The 26,683-nt window shown below is 49.1% G+C and overlaps 1 protein-coding gene across 1 annotated transcript in view; it reads left to right on the top strand.

Moving 5' to 3' along the window:
- Positions 1-26,683, top strand: part of LOC126578241 (fringe glycosyltransferase) — a 104,261-nt gene that overhangs the window by 25,643 nt on the left and 51,935 nt on the right. The window contains exons 3-4 of the mRNA XM_050240597.1: positions 9,620-9,668; positions 17,954-18,056. Coding sequence (XP_050096554.1) covers positions 9,620-9,668; positions 17,954-18,056 — 152 coding nt within the window. The remainder of the gene's footprint in view (positions 1-9,619; positions 9,669-17,953; positions 18,057-26,683) is intronic.

The following is a 26,683-nucleotide window of genomic DNA, read 5'->3' as shown; positions in this document are numbered from 1 at the left end:
AAGTCAATTGTTATTTATGAGCAGAACCTGTCCCTCATTTCCCCCCCAGGGGCATCCCAACCGCCCTCGTTGGCTCGTGCACCAAATTGTCCAGCCCCCGATCGCCCCCTTTCTCCCCCCTCCATCTTGACGCCATTCGCCATTTTTCGCCGCGACACAGGAACCAAAACTTATATATTATCGTTTCATCCATCATTGGCCCCCGGGGGGGGGGGGGGGGAGTGATGCTGTATGGCTCGCTTTTGCTTCCTATTGTTTCGGCCTGGGTCTCCCGCTGCGCCACACCGGAGAGCGGACATCCACTGTTCCGACGAATCCGACGGAAAAGCGGTTTGGCGGTTTGGCCACTCTTGGCGCAATCGCAATCTATGCCACGCTGATTGCACGCTAGCCGCTCGCTCGCTAGCGTTTATTGTTGTCGCTATTGTGCCGCTATCGCGTGCTGATGGAGGGAAAGAAAAGGGAGGAAGGAAAGGGGGGGCTGCTTCATCAGACCCCAAAATACCGGACTAGCACAAACGGAACCGTGGGTCTGCTAGAGGGGCTCGTTTTTTTATCGATGATTAAAATCACATTCAAATTGGACCGACCGGTGGGGCGGCGAGCACACGGAACGGACGGACCCGCACTCGGCTCGGCGTTGTTTTTCCGGCAAACGGCGAGAAGCGTGAGATTTATGATTAGGACAGAGCCAGCGAGTTGGAGCGCTCAGCAGGGGAGCACTGAGCGAGCAAGCGAGAAGCTGGTCGGCATCCAAAGATGGCTAACCGTAGCAGCAGCAGCAGCAGCAGCAGCAGTCCATTTCTCAATAAGGTCACTCGCAACAGGCGAACCGGCGGTACGGTTCCTCCGAGAAATATGTATTTTTGTAGAGCGTCTTTTAGCGAACCACCGCGAAAAAGATTCCTTGGAATTATGAATCGTCCAAAAATCGATTCGTTCCGAATTTAACGGGTTTTGCGTAGAATGATCCCGTGCACCGCCGGTGAAGGTCGCCGGCCACCGCATGCCAGCGTGTTATTTACGATAATTAACCGCTCGCGCTGGAACGTGCAGAAATCGGACATTACATAACTTGCCAAGCACAAAATTCAAGAACCAGGGGACCACCTATTGACACTCCCGGTGGTGGTGTGGCGCTCGCAAACCCGCACACACAGCCAGTGCCACAGCATGTGGTCAGTCACAGATGACAATTCAGCTCGGAAAGAATGCTCTCCGCGATGCCATTCCCGTTCGGTGTAGCTTTTTGTTGAGCTGGTTTGCTTTTCAGGCGAGACCACGCAAACGGATGCACATGTTACCGAGCCGGACTCGGCTGGCCAGCATAATTGTTTCATGTTTTCGTGTTGCATTGCGCAGAACAGGTTCATCTTGCTTCTCGTTTCTCGGTGGAATATAATCTTCTCCAAGCTACGCAACTGATGACGGTTCTGCTGCTGCCGTTGTTGCTGTTGCGTGTACTTCTGTTTCTGCACAAGAGAAACAGCAACAACCTGTTGCTGCTGCTGCTGCTGCGGTCAGAGTTTAAGTGCTCGCTAGTCAGTGAGGTTATGCTGCTGAAGAGTGGCTGGCAAAAGTGAAGAGAAAACTAGCGCCGAACGAGCAGCGCATTGCACAGTTTGATCACGTTTCCCTTGGCGTAAGTTCCAGTGTAACGGCACTGATGCTGCTGCTTTCCACTTTCCCGCCAAAGACCGAAATGTCTTGTACAACGCTTGCGACGCTGTCCTTCTGTCCGTCCGTCTGTCTGTCTGTCCCCCCTGACAACAGCATAATGGTTGCCTGGGAAGTGATAAAACGGTACAGCATAAACGTTCGACGAACGGACTCTGTCTGGTCATTTCCACGGGGACGGTTACACCGAGATTCACGCATCGCGCCGAGCGCCACCAGACTCGGCAACCGGAATCCTCTTCCGACTTGCTCGACGACTCTTCCTCTCTTTTTCCTGCGTCTAATCAATCTTCAGCCGCTGCACCACCATGTGTCCCCCTCTTCGAAACATGTTCCCCCCGCAAACCCCTCCCACAGCAGTCCAGCCAACACGCCAACCCTTGGCGCCAGCCACGATCTGGCCGATTGCCATCTCTGGAGACCCTTTATTGCTCGACCTTCGGTTCGTCTCTCGCTGGTATTAATTAATGTTATTCACAACTTTTATTCCGAGAACGATGACGCCCATGACGGCCTCCAGCGACCCCTCCGTCCGAAAAACCAAGCAAAGCATATTAGTTCAGGATGAGTGCGAATGCAGATGCGTTGCATTGGGTTGGTGCAACGCGCGCATATGTTGTCGCATGCTGTTTTGGGGAGTGCCGCAGAACACGACACAAACAATCGACTTCGTTTATGAGCGTCGTGAAGCTTCGTGGAAGCGATCGTACGATGCGTAACGCACGCACGGTTCTGCTGTTCTTGGTGTTCTTGGTGTTGCACATTCCGTGCCGTACACATTTCAAGTTCTGTTCTGAGGTCGCAATTGCCATTTGCCAAGTACCGTGTCATTTCTGCAACAAACAAACGAATCGAAACGCACACACGTGGAGTGTTTAATGCATATGGATGCAGCATGCAACTCGCGCCATCGTATACCGGACGTAGTAACGCTACTGGTGCCACTGTTACTGGTGCAATGAAGGGAATGAAATTGAATTAACATTTCCCACGATCTTGTTTGTGTAATTGTGCAGCACCGAAGCGCGACGAGGAAGAGACGAGACTTCAAAACTCCAAACACAGACCGCCGCCACTGACAGAGCGGGGCATCGGCATCTGGTTTTGCTCCCCACACACCAGGCCGTGGCCCCGTCTCGTCTCATCATCAGAGGAGGATGCACTTTTCCCACCTTCCACAACGCGACGATGACGATGATGATGATGAGGAGACTGAGTTGTATCTCGCATCCGCACCCGTTTACACCGAAAAATCTTGTAACGATCTTGTCATCGGTGGAGCTGCAATCAGGTTCTCTCTCTCTCTCTCAGCGCTCTGCCGTTGAGACAAAGCGCTGCGGCAACGGTTCGCATCGCACTCTTAGAAACCAAGAAATGGTGGAAAAGATGGGGAAGGAAAATCGTTGGGAAAATCTTCGAGAAGCTCGAGAGCGTAAAGGACAGACAGATGGAGACAAAGCATCTCCTTCTTGCGAAGTGAAGAAGAGTAGCTCGATTGAATTGTTGGCTAAAGGATGGCAGGCTTCGGGCTTCGAGAATCAAGTGTCTCGTGATCGGAAGAGAATCCGGTCCAGCCCTTACACTCCTAATACGGTTGCTCCCTTGGTGGGGCGACATAAAAGGATGGAAGCATCCCAGTCGAGGAAGTGCAAAAATGTATGTCGCGGCGTCATTGCGGCATCATAGCTCAAATAACTCAGCACCATTTATGCAAAGGCCACAATAAGTATCAAGTAATCTCTTGAGATTTATACCGCGAGAAGGTGTTGCAATTTGATGCTTCATCAATGGAATGGACAACTGGAGAGGAAAAGGCGCTCAAGTTCAGATGCTGCCACCCTTGGCATTAAACAAACAAATTATAACGTACGATATGTGTTTGGTGCAGAGAAAATGCATCGGATTAACGCAAACAACAAATGGCTGTTTGATGGTAATGAACGACGACGCCGCTGGCATTGCCGCCGGTAAAAGTAGCGAGCAAACATGCGTAGGATTGCCGTCATCATCACATTTTGTGTGGTGCCTTTTGGCGTACCATGCATCTTCTTTAGTCCTTAGTTCGCTATGCAAGATGCATTCACGCCCACGTATCACAGCAACAGCAGACGAGAGGCGAGATCATCTCGTCGTTATCTCGTTAGTATGCGTCCTGTGGTGGTTCGGATGGCTCAAATATCGGGATGAAAAATTGCCCTCGATCTTCCTTTGGGTTCAGTGCCATCCAGATCGGAGTGCTTGGCGTTTCTGAAACGCCGACGGAAACAGATTTTTAACTCCTTTTTGTCTTCCATGTGTGTGAAAACACTCAACACAGCTAATAAGCCTCCGGTGCGGGGGGGAAGGAAGTGCTGCAACAACCATTTATGAGCTGCATCGATCTGTTGAAGTAATCGAGCGAGCACCACTGGAATCCAAGAATCCCAAGTTGGAGTACCCGGAAAACCCGTGCATAAAAACAACCATCAAACCAATTGTCAACGGAAGCTAAGCTGAGAGCATTTCCATTTGTCACTCGACCCTCCTCGAGGAAAACATATTTCACCTCGCACATGCCCACTTGCTGCTTCGTTCTGATCCCCGCAGGAACTCAGGAACATCTTAACGGGATGCGTCGTCGTTGTTGAGTGTCGTTGACATCCACCGCCACCGAGAAAATCTAATTATTCAACCGGATCACAACGTGGTAGATTCCGGGCGAACGCACTCACACTCAAGTGACTCAAGACGCATTTCATAATTCCCACCGCGCATAACAAGTGGTGGCGTTAGCATATGGCATGTGTAACATGGTTTTAATGGCCACATAAATCCACAAACAATCGAAGCGCGAGACGCAAACGGTGGTGGAACAAATGTGAGAACGGAAACTACCCCCTTCTTCGAGGGGAATACCGCGTGTACGCAACATGCGTAATGCTTCGCGATGGTCCCGCCATTAAACAGAGACATTCATTAGGTAGGCCGATACAGATGAGTAACGTCATTGGCCCCAGGAGAGAGAAAGGAAGAATGGAAGTAAATTTGTCATCAACTGGCCCATCGGTGGCCGTTAAAATAGAGCCAGGATGACACCTCGCTCGGTGGCATCGGCATGCCGGTCGGAAATAGCACTCGGATATCTTCCCTAGCATCTTGCCGAGTTTCTCTTTGCGTGTGGTATCCGTGACACATGTTTGGGAAGGAACAGGAACCATATGACACGAACCAGCGCTTCCCAGTTCTTCGGTGCGGCTCGCCATCTATGATCGTCACACGTCAACGCACCATGTGTGTGACACCATTGCGCGTGAGGGCGCCTCCTAGTGGGCCCCTAGAGTGCCGTAGATCGGGAAGATCAAAACGGTGCGCTGTGGATTGTGAGTGCTGGCAGCTACTGCCAGATGTGGTCAGATCCTTCGCTTCCCTTTTTTTTTGCTACCAAATTGCTGTCTAAAAACAGCACCCTTCCTGTTTAAATAACAATCGTTTGTTTGTTACATTTCGAAAGTAGCCGAGGGTCATCTAGGTTCATATAAAAAAACCCAATCGCTCGATCGCGGTTTTTTTTGGTTCCGAAATTTGAACGCCAAGGCAGCCATAATGTGGTGCAAACCCAGTCTTGGTATACGACTGCCTTATTGCAAAGCTGCCTTATTTTCAAACTATCATCACTGCTGGCGCTGCATTTTCTCCCATTTCTTCCAGTGGTTTTGCCAAAGAAATAAAAATACGAGACACACGCGCACGCCCTTTTTCCGAAAAAGCTATTGCCTCACCATTTTTACCTCCTTGCCAGCCAAGGACCAGCAGCAGCAGCAGAAGCAACAACAGCAACTGAACTGTTGACTCGCTTTTGCATTACGTAAGCCAAGCAGCGAAGCGATCGGTTAGCAAAAACATATTTCGAATAATTTCCATTTTGTCCTCGGTTCTTGGGCCAAGGAACGTGCCCCGTGGGTCACTGCAGTGCCGCCGGTCCGTTGGTGGCCAACAGCAACGTTAACGAAATGCAAAACTGCTGCCTTCATTCCTCTCCCACCCAGTGGGTGACATTCGATTCCGGTGGCAGTCTACGCGTGGTTTTTAGCGCGAAAGTGTTTAGCAATTCCAGCAATAATGAGCTGGCAGACCAGACTCGAGGCTCGAAGAGCAACCAAGACTCAAAACAAACGACAACAAGTCACGACCCTCCGAGGAGGGGGGACTATGGTGATGATGAAATGCGTCATCCGCAAACCCGAAAAGTGTCTTGTTTCAGCAGGCTGGCTACAACAACACTAAGCCCACCAAAGAACGACTAACCAGAACGCTTAACGCCATTGCATCGTACGTGTGCCCTACTCCGGTTTGCTCTTGCTCTTTTACCGTCAAAAGAGAAGAGATCCGTGCCAAAGTGCATCTGTTTTGCCACCCAGTTGCCACCAGTTGCCATCGCTCTCCTAACCTGCCGTCGAGATTCGTCGCCACGGTTCCTCGCCGAGGCATTTGTGGGTTCGCCACGACACGACACAAACACACGCGCGCGCACTCGCGAGGCACAAGTCGTGATGACGTTGCACTTGATCGGCTTGATCGAGTTCGCCAAGTTGCTGGCGAGACTTCTTTCAAACGGAGAACAACCGCAGAGGTAACCGCCGTACATTCGGGAGGTTGGTTTTTGGAGCAACTTTCCGTCGCAAAAGATGCACTTCCCCCATGCTGGGAGTGGAGCGAACGAAGGAGCCCTCCCTCCCCAACACGCTCCCGGCCAATGCCGATTGTATAGCGCGCCACGGCTCGGAGCGTGTAGAACATTCGGAAAACATGAGTTATGTACAAATAATGTGAAGCCTCAATGAGCTAATAAATCTTAATTTTGAGCCACCAGCTCTACCACCATCACCACGGAACCCCTTTGCGATTGTTATTGTGCATTGATTCCGGCGGCATCGCGAAACCACGAACCGCGTGCCGACTCAAGAAGAGAAGAGCAGCAGCAAACGAATGGGTGCAAGTGTCTGTGGCTGTCGCTGTGGCTTTCGTGCGCTTATCTGGATCTTGTCCTTGCTGCTTTTGGGGGTGCGCTGTTTTGGGTTGTATGCTCTCTTCAGCATACTGCACCCCCACTAGACAGTTGCGCAGATCCATGCAGATGTTACTCCTAAGGGTGTCCATTTTGTGCCTCTTTTTGGGGCGATCTAGCATCCAAGATCTGTCGCTGAGAGGTGTTTCTGCTGTCCTTAAAATGTATAAGTCAGTTCCGTTAACCTGGTTAGGTCAGATAAACTTGAAAGTCTTGGTACTTGAAACCAACATCTACAACCAACACCACAGCAGCACCAGTAAAGGAAGCTCCCTGTGAGACACAACAAACAAACGAAAAGGATGCGGAAGAAATCTCGGAACTGGAGACAAACCGCAGACCGCAAAACGAACCACGGACCAAAACTGATTTATGCATCAATGGACAATGAGTCGGTAAATTCAAATTCAAACTCTCAATACTCGCGACCGGCCATTCACTGGAGCATCAACCAGGCTCTGCTGCTGCTGCTGCATTATCGGACACCGAAACCACTCCAAACACGCACGTGCCTCACGCTGACCATGCAGCCAGCCATTCTGATGGCTCCCACTCCTTTCTCGTATCTGGTCGTCGGCCGTCGGGGAGCGCGAGTGTGCAACGATTAATCATGTCCCCTCGGGTATTGGGTGTCCTCCTCTCTTTGAACTGCGAGCACCATTTCAACACTCCAAACACCATCCCTCGTGCTGTGCGCGAATTCAATGGCCCCCAATACCAGACAACCGCCAGCCACGAGCGGCCCGCACCATTTGTTACTGTCTGTTCTAATTAGATGTTAATCAATCGATAACGAACGGATCGTGCTACGGATCGTGTGCGTTTGTTTGTTTGCCTTCCTTCCTTCCGTCAGTTCCAATCGCAAGAAAGTAAGGCCACGCTGGAGTTCGCGCGAGTAATTAATCCCAAGCATCAGACCAGAGCCCAAGACCAACAGCATCGCCCACTATCCGCGGTTCGAACGTCGCGTCGCGTAATTGGCCATTCAGCGGATCGTTAATTGGATCACCGGAGATGATGATGGCTCGTGGAGAAGGCCCGGGGAGTGTTTATGTGTAGTGCGAGGCGCGATTGCAATCGAGAGAATGGAGAGGAAAAAAGTTCCAGTCTCAGGTTGTGATTTCGCGTTGGCGATTGGCTTTAAGAGTGAGAATCCTAAGTAAAGATCTATTGTTGCTCGTTAATTGCAATTCTCCTTTTTTTTTTTTACTTTGACACTCACTTCGATTGTTCCCGATTGCAAAACTCTCGAATCTCGATCGAGAAAACACCAGAAATCCGGATCAAGGAGAAGCAAACTTTCGCCCTCTCTCTCTCTCTCTCTCTCTCTCTCTCTCTCTCTCTCTCTCTCGCCTCTCGTCACTCGATAATGACATTCATTCTCTGCGCGTCTCGCGAACTGGTCACTTGCCGCGACTCGACCAAATATGGACGCTCGCTCACCGCTCACCCAACTGGGACATAAATTGCGTCACATTCAGCGCTTAATTGTCCCTGTATATGCTGATATGCGTCGGGATTGTCAAATGGTCGCTGCCTGCCTGCCTGTCTGTCTGTCTGTCCCCGCCCATGAGGATCAATCGAGGCATCAACCGCGAGACTTCAATTTAGATAGACGCCACACCGGTCGTCCGGAATGCAATCAAAATGCAATTGCGCGGCTCATTTGCTGGCCAGCTACCGGTGTGTGCGTGCCGGTGTGTCCAGGTCCAGGTCCAGGTCCTGATGGTACGCAGTGCAGAAGGTGCCGGTTGATGAGATGATTAAAATACGATAAGCAAAAAAGGACATCCCTCATGCATAGCCGATCGTTCGTTTGCCGAGGGTTCCGTGGTGGAGGACGTCTCTGCCAGACGCTTGCTGGGTCTGGTTTCCGGTTTTCACTGTTGCATCTCTCGCGACGAGCTCGTCTCGCTGTTCCCACAACGATCGCCCGATCGTTTGCTGTCTCTTGCTAATGCTGACTGCACTGAAGGGCTTGGCTCCAGAAAGCACACAACAGAAGAGAAAGAGAAAACATGGCGGAGGATTCGTGATTTTGTGGACATATTAGGAAGTGACCAGTTTTTGCACCACTGCCACCGCCACCATCGCTGCCGTTCTGAACCGGCTACCTGAACTGGACTGGACCAGATCTTACCCTTCCGATCGTTTCGTTTGGCGGGAGCACTGCTGCTGCTGCTGATGATGCTGATGATGATGATCGAGATCGGCGATCGAGAAAACGGAGATCGCGATCGGTGGAGAGCAATCTGTGTGCATCTGTGTGTGACTCGTGATGCATCGCAAACAACATACGCTTCGTCGTCGTCGTTGTCGTCGATCGCAGAAACCAAACCAGACGATCGATCTTTGATTTTTCGTCAATCAATCGATCGCTGTTCCGTTGGAGATCGTTTGATCGTGTCGTTTGTAGGTTGGATGTGAGCAACACAGACGTACGAGACACAAACGTACGTGAGCGGCCGGTTGGCTGTCAAAGGAAATCCCAAAGTGGCCCTCGAGGGGGGAAATCATCAGCGTCGTTCGTTAGTCTCGTGGCAGCGCCACCGATGGCCATGGTATTCCCAAAGTGGAGCGGACCGACGACTCCTAGGACGACTCCCCCGAGGAATAGTGTTTAATTAGAATCATTAGGAGTAGCTTCTGCTTCGACTTCGTTTCTGGCCAATTTATCGCAATCAGGGCACCGGACGTAATTGATCATCATCGGCCAGGAGACAGGAGAGCGGGAGCGAAGAGCATTTGCGCTCGATTGGCCGCTTTTCCTTTGGTTTATTAAGAGCAAACCCATAACTTCCTGTTTTCCATCGATTCATCGACTGTCGCGCTTGGCATGTTGTTGGCTTTCTTTTCTGAAAATTAATTTCCCTCTCCTTCTTCTTTTTTTCCTTCCAGACGTGGTTCTTCACCGACACGGACGATGCGCACTACCAAAAGTTGACAAGTAAGTTTTTTTTCTCTTTTTTTCTTAGATCAACAAAAAGGCGGTAAAAGGTTTACCAAACATTCCAAAGATAAACAAATAAACTTTTGCGTCAAAAGCTTATAAACTCAAACCCTCCTTCAAACATAAACCTCCGCCTTGAGCGAGCTAGATAAAAAAAAGGATTTTATTTTTTAGCCTTTTTTTTTTGATGCCGTGGTGTGCCATCACCACAACCTGCGCCCAAGACGCAAAGCACAAAAAGTTATCAAATTCCCTCGATCATTCGGCAGCTTTTATGACTGCGCACTAGGCCCTCCGAGATGTCGTGCCGCTCTGATCCTCGGAACATGAGCAAGCCACGTCCCGTTGGCCACCGCTAGGAACCTACGAACTAAGGAAGCATTTGTGTCGCTTCTGCTTCGCCTTCGAGATCGAGTCGAGAACGTCGACGGGGACCGCCGTTTATTAAAATCGAATAAAAGCGCTGCCTAATTTATTGGCCGCAGTGGCTTCTCGTTTTTGGTTTGTTCTAGCCACGTAAACAACTTAACGACTCAATGTTGCGCGGCTCTTCCTTCGATCTTTGATTCTTCGAACAGAAAAAGCCTAGATCGCACGATCGTAAGGCTGTCTAGGCCACCGTCGCCCCATCCGTCAATCGTCTAGCGAGGATGACTACTTTTTTTTGGGGGGTTTTTAATTTCGCTCCCCGCACTCCCCCGTGTCACCGTGTTGTCTCCAAATTTCGTCATTCCGATTGCGCTCAATCCTATTACCCAGGCGGTTGGTTTCTCCAGTTTTATAGGTTCCCGCACAATCACGATCCGCGGGCTGGTACGAAAGTGCGTCCCACAGAGGGGGGAAAACGGAGAAGGAGCCCCCAACTGATTAATGGCCACACCATTCCCGGCCCCCACCTCCACCCACGGGTCCTCCTTGAGCGATTCAAAATGTCCCAATCGGTGTCCGGTATTACGGGAGAGGGGGGACCTCTTCGATAATTTGATTTTCTTTCGAACTCATTAAATTGAATGATGTGATCGGATAAAAATGGGGGACAGAAACAACAGACAAACAAACAGACAAAAAAAAAACGGCAAAAACCAATGGCAGCGGTGACGACAGTGAGTGCATGTGTGTCTACCTGTTTGATCGTCGTCTCCGTGGATGTCGTAAAGCGTTTAGACCCTGCCGAGGCAACGCCGATCGTGGAGGTCGAACACCTTTTCGACATCAGTTTGATGGAGCAAACCGAACTCTAGCCCACCATCGAACGATCGAGAGACACTCTAGCGAGGTCACCAGCTCCCCTTGGGATTCAAGCACGCGTTGAGACGCTCGAGATGGCCGCCCGGTCAAAGGTTTCTTTTCCTTGAGAAAGCGACAGCGAGTGCGTTACAAAACCATTTTACGACCCTTTTTTCCGGAGTAGCACGTGGTCAGAGAGGGAATCTGAAACTCCCAAGGCTCAGCATCGTCCTATAAATCGATCGAGCGGTAATAAAACAAAACATCGACTTCGCATAAATCCTGCAACAGAGGGGAGCATCTTTTTATCCTCCTCCCAAAAAAAAAAAAAACTGTCGTCATCTCGGTGACTCAGACCCCGAGAGAGCCCTCGTCGACCTTCCTGTGCGGAGCACGACGCACACAGACGCATAAATAAATGTCAGCTTGTTAGTGACATTCTGGATCGAAATACCTCCTAATGATGTGAAATTCCGCGCTCACGCCGAATGACCCACGGTCGGGGCTACCTTCAGCCCGGGCGCTACTTTTTTTGGAGGTCTCCGGACCGAAAACCGCGTGGAGAATCTCTTTCCAATCGAAAGGAATCTCCTTGGGAGCTGCGGGAAGGATTGAAAGTGAAAGAGGAATCCCACGAGCGAAAAGTGAAGCAAAAAGTGGAACCAGACAGACCGATCGACCGATCGACCAACCGACCGACATGACCACACCCGGGGTCGCTCCGTAATCAGGCAGGTTAACGGAAGGCTTAGCACCAATTTGCAAAACATTTCAGAACGACGGTGAATGGAAGGAGATTTTCTGGAAGCAGATTCTACTGCGAACGGATTGAGCTTCGTAGGGATCGCGTGATATGATGACGATCCTCTGCTTCCTTCGGGTGCTAGCTGAATTGTGTCGTAACTAGGAGTCGATCTAGCCAAACAGACACCCAAACGCATCAACCTATTTCTTCCCTCCCGATTGAGCATGATTGATGATCTTCAAACCTTCCGTTTGAGCAACGCGCTCACAATACGTTCGGTCTCGGTCACCTTCTTTGCCTTCATCAGCTTGGCTGGGCCCTTCTTTTCTCACCGATCCGTCCCTTCGCCTTGTGCCTTCGCCGCGGTCGGTATGACTTGCGCTCTTCGCTCCGGATCTCCTCCCGGGCTCCTGTCAACAACAATTTAGACAATTTTATAATGGGCGAATGAATGGGTCTCCGTTCGTTCGTTCGTTCGTTCGCCGTGGATCGGATTGACCGTCGGAAGGAGAGAAATATTCGTGGATTTCACTAATGAAGAGACATTCCCATTGGGAAGTGGGCTCTCGTGGCCAGCGCGCGCGCCCGCACTTTTTTCGGGGGGATAAACATTTGTTTTTGCGACTCCACTCCGGATCAACAAAACATCGCGAGTGCGAGCGAACATTTTTGTGTCGCCATTCCCTGTGCCCCTAGCCCATGTCAGTCATCAGTCTGTCTTTGCTAGACGGAATTGCAACTCATTTTCGGATTTCTTTTTCTTACAAAAAGAAGCTAAGAGATCTAAAAAATCCATGAAAAACAGCAGGAAACTGATGGCTGCAGACTCATGTAGCAGGCTGCTCAAACACTATAATTGAAGCTTCGAAATGTGTCAAGTCTTGGGCGGGCGATCAACGAAATTATGTGGCAGAAGGACCACCGTCTCAACCGAGCACATTTCGATGCACAAAAGGTTGATACCTGATGTTCCTTTCGTCTTCTTTACATACATTTTAATATTCTCATCCGCCACAAACAAATTTCCATCCCTCTGTGCCGAGAAAGGATGTGATTTTATGATCTCGCACACCCAGACACACAGTGTGCAATCGAACCACGCCGCTCATCATCCTGGGCTTCTGTGTCGCCGCCGGATGAGATCGCAGAATTCGCCGACGTTCGTCGCGTCCCAATCGTCGCGATCGCTAACGAAATTTTTGGTTGCACGGTGAGAGGACATCCGCGCGAGGCGGCAGGAGGAGGCGGCATAAGAAACACCGGAAAACGGTAGAGAATAAGCTAATCAAAATGTTCGGAATAATTTCCCCCCCCCCCCCCCTCCCGCAGATGACCAACTTCCCTTGAGGGAAGTTTGAGGAGCATGTCGTTGCATTTGATGACGCGCCGGTTTGGTGGTTGTAGTTTGATTTTCCCGAATTTCTTGCTTCCCCTGGAAGCACCAGAGTCTGCTCGTCGGTTGTCGCCTCGCCTGAAGGCGCACAAGTGCCACCGGAGTGCGGTCAATTTCAAAATGACGCGATGATGACGAACAAGCACAACGGAACGGATGCAAACACACGGACACACAAGGCCACAGGTTCAGTCTTTGGTCTTTTATGATTTTATGTACCTTCCCCTTTTGCTGGCGGCTTTTAATGAGAGCACTAAATTGATTATGATTTCTACTGACCCCGGTCCTGGTCGCCGCTACAGTCCCGGCCAATCAAGGAAAAGGACGCTTCGGGGAGGGATCGTAAATCAAACAACAACGCGGACCTTCTCTTTCACCCTTCCCCTTCCCAGCGAGTGGACAAACGACGAACGGATGATGATATGTGAGCCGTTTGGGCTTCTGGTTTCTGCTGCTGCGCGTTTCAGATCCTCAAACGCGGTGTTTTTGGGGGAGGGGAATAAAAAATCGAGAAGAAAAATGATGAAAACAATAGTCACAACCACTGGCCACTGGCTGGCTGCTGGTTCCCCTTTTGCTTAGTGGGAACAATTTTCCCTGCCTCCCTTTCTGGCCAGGGAAGAGATGGGAGAACTGATCGTAAAATTCAATCAACAACCAACACCACCATCGCCATCGCCACCGGTGGTAATCAGAGCATAAGAGGGCGAAAAAGATAATCAAACGTTTGTTTGTACCGGGGGAAGAACGGGCTGGTGGCGGTACTGCGTGGTAGCTTCTTGTCTTGAAAGTCCGTCCGACAGTCCAATCGTAAAATGGAATGACAGAAAGGAGGATACGAGCCGCCCCCCGGGTCCCTGCGAAAGGTGGGAGAGGAGATTTATTATTTGCACAGCTGTAAAGCTGTAATGAGCGCACCCAGCGCACCATAAATCATGAACCATGGAGGCAGCTAGCGAGGAGAAGAGCTCCCATTTCTTCTCGCAGCTTATAGCTAAGCCTAGAGCGTTAGCTTGAGTTGACTATTCTGCGAAGGCGCCATTTCATAAAGAGCCACAATCGAGCCGAAGAGTTTCGCACGATCCACCGCACTGGCATGTGACCACCCCGGTGAGTGACGGACATTCCAGAGGCTTATCTCGACTGTGCGGCTTCTCGATGAGTTCGAGAATCGCTAGCAGCAGCCGCCACCAGCGATCGTCGTTCGCGGTTTAGCGGAATTCCTCTATTCTTATCTTAAATTTTCACTTCAGGGTCCGCAGTTTGGTAGGGAATCGGCCTAGCTGGCCTTCACCTCTTCTAGAATGCAGATGATGTTTTATGTTAATGCTCAAACCGTTCAAGATTTTTTTTGCCTCGCGCCGGACATAGCAAGCAACGAAATCACTCTTTGGTGGATGAAACGAAGCTTATCGATCTAACCCGTTAATTGTTGATCGTGCGGACACACTCACACTCACGCTCTGGTCCGCTGTATAGGTCTCTAGGCCAACCGAATGGGCAACCAATCCGGCGGCCAGCCAGTCCCCCAAAAAAACCCCCGAGGGATGACACTGTTTCACTAATTTATGAGTACCTTTTAAGCGAGAGCACAAACCAACCTTCTTCCACCCCGTGTAGGGGCAGGCATGTGCCTGCGTGTGTGCCTGTGTGTGGCTTGTGAGTTTAAAATCTTGTATCATTATGCAGCATCTGCGCGAAACCGCTGGCGAGCTGCCTCGCGACGGCACATTTTCGACGGAAATTAATCGATCGTGACACGAGCGATGGTTTTCCGTGTTTTCTTCCGTCTCTTTGCTTTCGCTTTAATAGGAGGGATGGGGGTGGGGTAAGGGGGAGGGGACTGGTGTGGAGTGAGTGGGCGTACGGATCAGGTTGCACTGTTCTGGGTGCGCTGCGACGAAGAAGAGATAACTATTTTATGATGACCATTTATGCTAATCATTTTATTCCATTCCGTTGACATTTTGGGGATTTCTGGGATGGGAAGGGAAGGATTTGAGCATCCCGTACCCCCCGCTTTTGGACATTAAAAATGTGTGACAATACGTGCGTCTCTCTGAGTGACACACACAAATATATAACCATTTAATGGTCCTAAACTGATGGCCAAATTTATGACAAGGCTCATAGCGACTCACGTGCGCCATGATTCCCGGGACCGGGCCCGGATTTTATGCTGTGTGAAATGGCAATTTCATCCCACTCTCCCCTTAATGCTGCCCCGGGCACCGACGGAAGCACCAAGCTGTTTGATGTGTCTATCAAATTATCGACTAATTTTTGTGATTAAATGGCATTGGCCTGGCATGTTTGCAGCTCAACGATGCGCCCCGGATAAGGAGAAAGCGTGTCAAAAGGCATGTCTACCCACGTGTTTTTATTTATTTTATTTTATTTTTTTGTGAGAGAGAGACAGGGCCCAACCATTGGCGACATCTTTATCGATTATGCACCCCCTTCTCCTTAAGGGCAGGGAATGTCCCAACCCCTTGCGCTAACAGCTCACTCCCCCTGCTTAATGTGAAATCCATGTTTGCTGATTGATGATCAGAGCAGCGGCAACGACAGGATCATCAGACCATTTTTGAGACTCATCTTTGAGCTCACGCGTGCATGCCATTTTAATTGGAACACGAATTAGATCTCATTAAGTGCTCTCTAAACGCCAGCAACGATAAGACGGCAGAGAGACACGACTTAGATGCGTGTAGCTTTTGGGTGCACAGTGACACCTTCAACCTGTCAATCGAATGCCGTTGAATTCCGTCGCGCATTTCGTGTGTTTTTCGTTTCGAATTGAAACACGAAGACCAGGGGGAGTGAGCCATTAATTATGGGCGCGTATGGGTTTGGTGAGATTTTTATGTTTATGATCGAGACGGGAGACGCGAGACGTCCGCGTTTGCTTGCAACGTTTCGGAGGTGTCCACTAAGCAGCACGACACCGCCAGCCAGCGTGTTGTTCAACAGCGCGTTTCGAAATGGTTGACGGAAACCCGATCGAATGGAAATCAGACGCAGACACACACTCCCGGCACGAGGTTCATAAATTCTACCTTGACGTTGGCCGTTTCTTGTCCGTTTCGTTTCGGTTCGGTTCGATTCTTCTTCTCAAAAACCATCGTTCCATCCCGGATCGGAAACTACACAAAAATCTACAATGCCTTCCTGCCCAAAAGCCAGGTGACTACACAGAGCCGGCTTCAAACATAACTCTGACAGAGTCTAATTTATGTCATGTCCACGACATTTCGATAACGTTATTATGCTGGATAGCCGAGTAAAGCGACCGGAGCTATTCCGGATTCGGGGATTCGGGGGGGGGGGGGGGGGGGTTCGGGATAATAACTGTATTGCCCAAGGTCAGAGCAGCTGGAGCAGCAGATCTTCGGCTTGATCTGCTTGATGGCTGATGGCATTCATCTCTAGTTGGACCTAGCCGGACTACTAGCCAAATGCAAATGGTGTCCCGGGCACACTTGGCACACTATTAGCGAGCTCATTAACGACGGCATCAGATTTTCAGATCATTATCGCGATAAATTTCAGAAGAACGCGGCATCCATTGGCGCGGCGTTCGGTCGCTTCGCTATTCAACCTCCCACAAAAAGATGGCTAGAAGATGTTACCGATTTTTATTGCAAACCCCGTCGGACCGTTGGCGGGACCCCACCCCCTCTCTCCCTACCGATGCGATGCCGTAGACAAGCTTTGGTGCTTTATCTTTTCTGGCGGCCGCTTGGAGCGGGCATTCGTCTTCTTTCCCACTTTAGGGGAGCGCGCTCTTTGCATTTTGTGTAAAAATTGAATTTCTCAAACAACATCAAAATACCGTGAAGGTGGAGAAGCGATCGACGCATTATTCCGTTTACAAGTTTTCGAAACCAACGGACGGATGCCGTTGCCGGCAGGCCGGATTAAGAATGTGTCGCTTGAGCGTGTAGTGCGTAGGTTGTGATTGTGGTTTTTGGGGGGAGAAAAAAAAACCTCCGATGAAACAGATGAAGATGAGCGTTCCGCTCATAATGTCGTTGTCGCGAAGCTCGATCCGCGTGTCCCAGCGCTGGAATGGACAGCGGGATTTGTCCAGACTTTGATATTTCCAAGCAAAAGAAGAAACAAACACAAACGACAAGATGGTTGAGGTTGGCTGCTAAAATTGAGCAAAGAACGTTCGGTGGAGAAGCGTTTCTGTTGTTTTGTTACTGTTGAAAAGCGATTGTGAGCCATTAATGTCACCGTTAGTTTATGTCTTCTCGCATCAAATGCGAGATGCGCGGGATCATCATTCCCAATGCCCCGAAACCGGTCCGAGCGTGAAAGGCGCGCATTTGATGGGCCTCTGATAAGCTGCAAACCCGATGCCACGGTCTGGCCCCGGAGACGGTCGAACAGCGATCCAATAATCAACAGAAAATCAAATGTTGATTAGATAAAGGAATGCTATGGCGGACGAGATTATGATGATGCTGGTGATGGTAGCAGTAGCATCGCCACCGCGGCCCCTCCCATTTTGCAGATGCTGCTATGTAGGTCCCAAGGCTTGTGTCGGTGCTACTCATCTACCGGGAGCCGTATCCGCGCATCCGAATCGAAACCAATTCCGCGATCTCATCCCATCATCTCTCTACGACCGCTCTACTGTCTGCAGCCCCCATTCGGGCTTAATTAATCGGGCATTTCATTAACATCTTCGTATGAGCTGGAACGCGGGCTCGCGGAACCCACCTTCAAACAGGAACGTCCCCCGGGGGTGCTGGGGAAATGCAAGACAGAAGCTGCTGGTTGTGCTGCTGACGCGGAGAAGATTTGCAACAACAAAAAATGGCAAAATTAAATTAGAAAGACTCGCGAATGTCTGGTTTCATTAATACCTTTTTGTTTTCGTGCTTTTTTTTCTTCTTTTCCCTGCAGATAACCACATGGTCAACACGAACTGCTCGCAGGGCCACTTTCGGAAGGCGCTCTGCTGCAAGATGGGCAAGGAGTTTGAGTTTTTCCTGGACAGCGCTAAAAAGTGAGTATCAAACCATCACCTTCCCAACCGGAATATGAAACAAAATAACATTTCGCGGAACTGAGCAACATTTGACGTTGCGAAAACGATCGAGACACGAGCCGTGGATCTGAGAGAGAAAAATGAAGCGTAAATGCAAGATTTCAGGCCCGATAAAATCGAAACCGCAATAGAACCGTGGTGTGCATCCCACAACCAACCGATTGGACCCATTTTGTGACATTTTAGTGTGGTTTCGCGAGTTCAATCGTGGACGGTGAAAGGTGCATCCAATTGGTGGTGGCCAACAAGCAGAGCGAGAACGTGATCGTGGACCGATCAATTCTAATTACCATTTGCCTCGAATTGGTTCTTCTCCTCCGGTCGTTGGTGTGGTTGCCATTGGTGTGGTTGCTACAGCACTGTCCCGTGTCTTCAACTCTCCAACTTAATGATCTCGCTTGCACGGAAGCGATACAGCGCGAGATGTGTCCGCGATATGCCATGGTGGACACTCGCTCCTTGGTTCGAGTGGTGAAAAATCAGTTTTAATATACCTGTACCAGTAGTTAATGGGGAGCGATCTGATGATGTGACTGACCCTTTTGCGGTGAAGAAATTATCACTTGCTGCAGCACACAAGTCGTCGATTCGCACTATGTATGGTCCCTCGGTAAGACCGTTTACCACGCATCTCCGTCCGGCATCGCAAGCATCTTCGGAGGTTGTTTGTTTGGATATTTTATTGGTTCAAGATTTTACCTTAATTAAGCCCACCTCCACGCTGTCAGAGAAATTAAACCATTTTACTGCGATAAAAAAATCCTACCAGGCAGAGAGAAAAGGTTTACGATTTCCTATCGCGGTTGCAAACATCATGCGATGAGATGCGATGCCACGGCTCCGAGTGTCACGTTCGCAAGAACCTCTTATGCGTTCTGTCTCCTTCTGTTTCGTCACCACGATCGCGCGAAAGCGAATCATAAGTGAGTGTGCACCCGGGAATGGTCGGCGTGGAAGAAGGTGCTAATTTATGATGCTGCAGCGCCACACGATATCCTCACGTCAGCGGTGCTGCCGGTTTCATCCAGCGGCCATTAACGCAGGAGATGACGTGTGGGTATGGGAGGGTGGGATATCCCCGATATCTGCATCCCAACCAGAGACAACCCCATAAAACCGAGCTCCGCACACCGAATGGATCTTATCACCGAGCAATGGTTTTCGATTTCCTGTCGACATTTATTACGACGTACGGATGACGATTCGTCGTTCGTTCGCTCGTGTCATTCGCCCGAAAAAGACCCCAAAAACCAGAGGCTTCACAATTCACAGCTTCTGACAAATGGCGCTGGCTGACTGGACACGAGATGGGAGCCACGAGTCAATGGGAAGCATATGGTCATGGTTTTTGCCTTCAAAAGCCAAAGTTATGTCATTTGGCAGCAGCCACGGCAGCTGAATCCGCGCGCTCACATTTCTGTCAAACCACATGGTTTACAATCGAGAAAAAAATATTTCAAACGTTTTTTATGCGTTCTGCATTAGCTGGCATGTCGTTCGTTGTCCGCTGCAATTAAGCGCGGATGTGCTCGAGCAGGAAATGAGGATTTTTAGGATAAAGGCCGCCCTGAAACACGCCATATCGCGCGAATGCTGTCCTCGCACGATCGAATAGACATCTTAAACACCCATTTTCGGGGGTAGCTCGCACTCTTTCGATCGTTTGTTTCATCCTGCCAGTACCACTGAACGACCCTCTCTATCTCAATCCATCAATTCGATCACCACCATTCATGAACTTGCAACTTCTTGTGGCCACCAAACACCCTGTGAACAGTGTCCGTGTAACATGCATAACACAATTGTTACGTTTTGGGCCACCACCAATCGGAACAACTAAACCAAATGAAACGAAACGAAATGACCGAAAGGTCCAGATAACATCAACGCATTCTCCTGCTCCGTGCGGAGCCCGAGCGCCCGTAACCCACCCCATAACATAACCAATTTCGATTCAAAACATCACAACAACGGACACTATCACAATTTGACATGTCGAGAATGCTCGCTTATCCGACCAATCGATCGATTGGAACTGGAATTTAGATGCGGAAAGTAGAAACAACCCCCCAAACCCGGCGGTGCGGTTCGGTTGTACAACTCCTCCAACATGCCAGATTTCCTATGTTCGATAACATAATCCCCCTCTACCAAAACGGTCCGACGGGAGTCGCTCACGCCAAGCCTCGGCGCAGCACAGCACAGCAGACAAGCCCACAATTCGGTATCCCGGCATCTTTCAGCGGCTACATTGTGACCGACTGTCAGTCGGGCCATTCAGGTCGAACTACCAAAAACATGATCAAACTGAATCGCACGACCGAATGAGGAACATTACGTGGCGGAGGGAGGGCGTTGCGGGTGATTTGCGAACGGGCGAGTGTTGATTTGAAAAGTCATGACTTGGGTGCGCGCGCGCGCGCCCGCGCCCATACAAACTCGGCTAACACAAACGATAAGAAGCCAAACGCCAAGGTCCATGAGTCACGACGATCGCTGACTAACAACCCGCTTGCGCTAGAGCTTGGGCTTTTCGAAAGTGACTGGCGGGCGGCGCCATTCTCTAGCGCGCACGCTTGCCAAAACGGGGGCCGCACCACACAGTCATACAGACAAGGGGCCCAATGGTCCGATCGAACGTTAATTTGGTTCGCATTCAATGGCGCGCTGAATCCATCGATCACAAGGCGAGGGCGCGCGCGCACAGCCAGACTGTCCGATCGGTTGATTGCTGACCACTGATAGAGAGATGAAAACTTCTAGAGAGAGAGAGAGTCCCTCCCTCCACCCCTAGTGGACCGTTGCTGCAGACGTCAAAACATCGTGATCAGCATTTTGTTGCTCTACGCGCATTGCGAAGAGTTGGATTGTTTTTTGGGAAAGTTTTTGGAAGATTCGTGGTCGTGATCAGGGGAAAAATATGGAGCAAAGTAGTTCTCCTCAAAACAAAAAAGGAGGACAGAGGCCCAACGGATGATACAGTTCCCATGCACAGTGGTGCTTCCGCCACAGGATGCAGAGCAGCCCTAGCTTCTTCTATCGCCGTTTGACATTTCTGCATGTGACATAGGTCAATGACGAACAACGATCCCCGCTTCAGCTGGAAAGCGCATTGCGTATTGCGTGCTTATCAAATTGATTCGTCACGATGCAGCATTAAGGAATGCTGGAATAATCGTCTCGGTCCGTAGCGGTGATTCCTGTCGCAAATGACTTCTCACCGGCGACAATTATAATGCAGTGAACCGGTTCGCCAGATCGCATCGACGCCCTAGACTGAAGGGCTATGGCAGATACGGGGCTGTAGCTCTCTCGTAATGAAACCTGCTTAATAGGTAGCACACTCTAGTTTGTCGGACGGCCCATCGTCGATTTCAATTAGAGTCACTTGGTGTTCGGTACTGCGAGAACTGCTTTGCTCGCATTGCACACATCGGCGCTGATGATGGTGGTGGCGCTGCTGCTGGTAGTGGACATGTGCACGGTCATACTAAGCGCACAGATGGAAGGAAAGGGAGATATTAAAATCTAGAGCCACCCGATTTACCACCCAGGCAACGCCACGCCTGGGAGCTTACCGGGGTAGTTTACGGTGCCAGCCCAGTGTAAACGACGTACGGCTATAAAATTGAACATTTTATGTCCCGCTGATTTGTATTTCAATTCGTGTCGTGGCCGGTCCTACAAATCGGTTTGCGACCACTTGCCGTGATGCCCGGGGATGGCGGGGAGGGGGGGGGGGGGGGTCAGCGCTTTATCGAGTGCTCCGTTTCCCGCCGGTGAGGTAAATCGGTAGCTCAGCTAGTTCTTGCCTGCTAGTCCGCAAACCCAATGCGGACCCGATTTGCTATAAAGTAATTATTTTTAAGCTCTCGTCATCTTTGAAACTGGTTTGCCCTGACTTGAACGCTCTAATGCCAATCACGAAAGGGTATTAACATATTCCCGCGTTGAGTGTCTACTCGCTTGTTCGATGACAGCAGCAACAACCGCAAGCTGCAAATTGGTTCCAGAGCAGGACTCCTTTCGTGCTCGAGTTCTTGAAGTTTTCGACGCTATAAGTAGCAAAAATACATTGCTTTCTCACGCGCACTTGCAACATGCTAAGCATCACAAATCCAATCGCGTCTCTCAATCTCTCGCTCTCTTTCTGGGTTCCGTTCCGGGCCGGTACAATTAGTTATGCACTGCATGTGGCACTGACCATGCTGGAACAGAGCCCATCCAGCATCGTTTGATCTCATTTTCTCCAGCCCGCTCAATTTGTCGAAAGCTGCGGTTCCCGTTTGTGGTCTCCTGCTGATTTGCACTCCGTAACTTCATTAGGCAGCATTACAGGACACATTTTGACTTCCAACGATTCGATACCATCCGATAGTTGCTCCAAATTTTTCGGCCGATAAATACGCAGTTGAAGTAGCTCGAAACCTCGAAACCTAGGAACCGTTCTGCTGTCTCGTCCCGGCTAGTTGGGCTACAGCTACTGCATTCACCGGACAATCCCCGGGAGAACAATGGTCAAAAAGTCGGAGATGAGTCAGCAGCAACGCGCCTGCCTTTTTGGGCCCGCTCGGCAGGGTACACCGGAACGATAATTACACGCAATCGCAATCGGTCACCGCCGGCCGCCGGTACCAGCTTGAAACTCGCCAGCTTTCGGCTCAGAATCACTTTATCATCGCTTTGAATTGGGACCCGCGATTTGAGAGGAGAAGAGTGGAAAAACTGATTAATTAAGATAATCATATGGTTAAGGCTTAGGGGGAGGCCGCTCGTTCGCCGGGATTGGCTCCTCCTCGACATACCCGCCCACATCGACGCCCCAGGAAACCTGTCGGCCAGCGACATAGGCGGCTTTGTTCGGGTGTCGTGTTGGCAGAAAGTTGCCTAATGTCTGTCTTCTAAACTGGGCTTCCACCGATTATTGCCCTACTTTTCTGTTGAACTTTTCCTTTGGCAAACCGTCCCGACCGACCGGTTGGTGAGGCCCTCGCTTATTGTGGAAAAAAACGAGTGAAGCTCAGAAACGATCACCTCTATTGTGTGTCTAATTTGATTAGCGACCAGCGGTAGACGGGCACCTTCCAATTATAGTGATCTCCGCCCATAGGCAGGATGCAATTGTTTAATCTCGAGACAAATCAACAATCGGTATGGTTTGGCTATCAGAATACCGGTACCGGAGTATGTACGATCAAAGTTTGTCCATAAAATATACGTTTATTGTAATGATCGCTTAAAATTGAATCAATTTAAGCATTTCGACCTAATAAGTTTACGCAATCATTTGAACACACATTGAAAAATTAACCACCAGGATATATTTAGCCTTTATTCAGCATCAAATCGATTCCGAATCGATTCAAATGCATTTAAATAATTATACCCTTCTTGCCAGTATGGCCATCCGACACTCATTTTAATGGATATAACATAGAAAATAAATCGACACGGAAAAAGGGAACATAGAATGCACATTTTGACTAGCTTCAGCATTGATCTATCAGAATCCTCTATTCAAATCAACCTTAAAGCTCAGTGGAAGCAGACGTGTTTTAAAACAATAAGAGATCATCATGGGGCTTGCTAGTCCATCTTCCTCTAAAACATTGCTGCTCCGTTTCCTTGTTCGCATCGTGATCGAGCTGACCCACAACCAATCCAGTTCAGCAACTGTCGCGTTGATTAACTTCAGCAGGAAATTTGATTACATTCCTTGTCATCTGATGCAGCAAGTACCAGACGCAATTTTTATCAACGTGGATCTGTCTCGCAACAATACTAAACCAGCCCCGTTCAATGTTCCTCTAGTGCTTTACGCTTTTGAGTCATCCAAACGTCAATCGAAGCTCGAATCAATACACTCAAGTGCTGCTACGTTACTGAAAACATATAATCTCTTTGATAAGTTTAAAAGAGTTATCGTTGTAGCCGATCTGAATGATGTGAAGACAGACGAATTAGGAATATTGGCGCAATCGTTCTCGGCGTTGGGCGTAGTCGACGCAATCTACGTGATGATTATACCGCGGGATTTATTAATAGTGCGACTAGATACTAAACAAAGAACATTTCTTCCGCTCTCTCTCAATGGCGGTGTGGAGCAACTGTTCCCGGATCAATTATCAAATTTAGCGGGCTTACCTTATCGCATCGCAGTGTATGATAACCCTCCGCTGACGTATCAAGATGAGTACACCAAGCAGGTCGTTGGTATCGATGTAAACTTCATTGATATCATTGCGAAACATCAATCGACGGTGGCTGAATATCGCTACACACCGGGACCGTTATCGATGCCTAAACTATATCAAGATAAGACATTCGATTTTGCTACCTATCGGCTCGCAGAATATCCACATGAACTACCCTTATCTACCCTGTATTTTCCTAATCACCAACGATATTGCATAGCCGTTCCAAAAACCTACAATCGAATCTTTCACGAGCAGCTAACCTGGCCTTATGCCATCGATCTTTGGTTGCTGATTTTCGGATTTTCAGGCTTCTTTCTGCTTTATCGCATGGTGCTTCAAAACACCTTACTTCAGCATTTCCCTCATGCGTTCAGGATAATCAACACACCATTGCACCTGCTACGTATTCTACTGCTGTTTTTACTCTCCGAGTACTATACAGCGTTATTAACAGCGAGCCTGGGTCAATCAAATGTCCCCACGTATCCGAGAACGCTCGATGCGTTCGCAAAATCAAAAATTCCATTACTGATTGCGATGCCCAATAGCTTTCCATACCTACAAGACCATCCTGAGGTGCTAGTACGTGCAATAGAATGGAACTTCTCGCGTACTTATGACCCAACCACATTAGCTATAGTGCAATCATGTGATTTGTTTCCGTTTACGATTGCTGCATCAACTAGAATGATTGGCAAAGAGCTCGATCACCGGCACTACCATCTTATCAAGGATCCTATTTTAGCGGTATCTGTTTGGAGTCCATTTCGACAAACAAGTCCATTACTACATCGATTCCAGTTCTACGTCACGCGACTATACGAGACCGGAATTTGGGATCATCTCGTACACCAGTGGGCGTTTAGCGTTCGCGGTACGCTACTACCAGATCAGAACGGTTCACTGCTACAGTTAGAGCATTTCATACCAGTTTTCGTTGTTGGAGGCTACCTATATCTTATTGCGATCGGTGTATTAGTGGTTGAAATAATCGTACATAGAATTAAAACACGAGATTAATTTTGATCTAATATTTGTCTCTGTGTTTCTGTGTAGCGCAAATTTTTAAATAAAAGCTTCTCTGCTTTCTGTGCATACTTATTTAAATTATATCAGTTCTGATGCAAAGAGAATTTTGATTAGTCTGATAGAAACATATTTCACCTGTTATGAGCATTGACATATCTTCCTTTGTGAAACGAACATATAGAAGGCAATAATTAAACATCATTACACTCGCATTACGCGGAAGGGGCGCGTCTGGTATTGTCCATATTGACATTTCAAGCACTAATTAAATGTTGCTTATGCATTTGGACCATTACACACTGTCGAATCTAATCAACGATTTGATAGTCTATCAGTAGCATGAATAGCAACATCCTGCTAGTCTTCAATGGCAAAGTCTTTGTTGAAATTCAATATATCCTCTGTGCATACCGACAATAGACCTCAGTTACCACAGCAAATAGTGACTTTCCAACATCATCATGTGGCTCACAGGACTATCTTCCTCTCAAGCATTGCTTCTGAGTTTCCTTGTTCGCATCGTGACCGAGCTGACCCACAACCAATCCAGTTCAGTAACTGTCGGATTGATGAACTTCAACTCCAAATTTGACTACATTCCGCCCCATCTGGTGCAGCACGTGCCATCAGTTGCTTTCTTTGGCGCGGATCTACTTCGCAACAATACCAACCCGGCCCAGTTCAACGTCCCTCTAGTGCTCTATGCTTTTCATACACCGCAACATCAATTGCAGGACTATTCATTACCAAGAAGTGTACATACTCTTCTCAGAGCATTCTATCTCTTTGGCAAGACCAAAAAAGTTATCGTTGTGCTCGATCCGTACGAAGTGAAACGAAGTGAACTAGGCCTGCTGGCGCATACTTTCTCGGAATACGGCATAGTGGACGCAATCTACGTGATGGTTATGATCGAGGATTTGAGTGTTGTGAGACTCGATTTCAAACTACGTGAATTCCTTCCTCTATCAACGAGTGATAATGTGGAGCAACTATTTCCAGACCGCTTATCAAATTTGGCCGGAATACCGTACCGGGTGGCATGTTTCCATAATCCTCCCCTAACCTACCGTGCAAACAATACGAATCGGATTGTTGGTATTGATGTGGACTTTATCGATATCATAGCGAAACATCAGTCGACGGTTGCGGAATACCTGTATACACAACAGCCGGTTAGAACCTTTAAACGTTGGCAGGACATCGACTTTGCGACCTATCGTATTGAGCTCGATGAAGAAAGCGTACCCTTCTCTTCACTTTACTTTCCCAACCAGCATCGTTGGTGCTTGGCCGTTCCCAAAACATATAACCGTATCATTCACGAACAGGTGATCTGGCCATACGCTACCGATCTTT

The sequence above is a fragment of the Anopheles aquasalis genome, chromosome 3 (assembly GCF_943734665.1).
Source record: "Anopheles aquasalis chromosome 3, idAnoAquaMG_Q_19, whole genome shotgun sequence".
In the NCBI taxonomy this organism is placed as follows: Eukaryota; Metazoa; Arthropoda; class Insecta; order Diptera; family Culicidae; genus Anopheles; species Anopheles aquasalis.
Note: the sequence above shows the minus strand (reverse complement) of the source record. Positions and strands in the feature narration are given on the sequence as shown.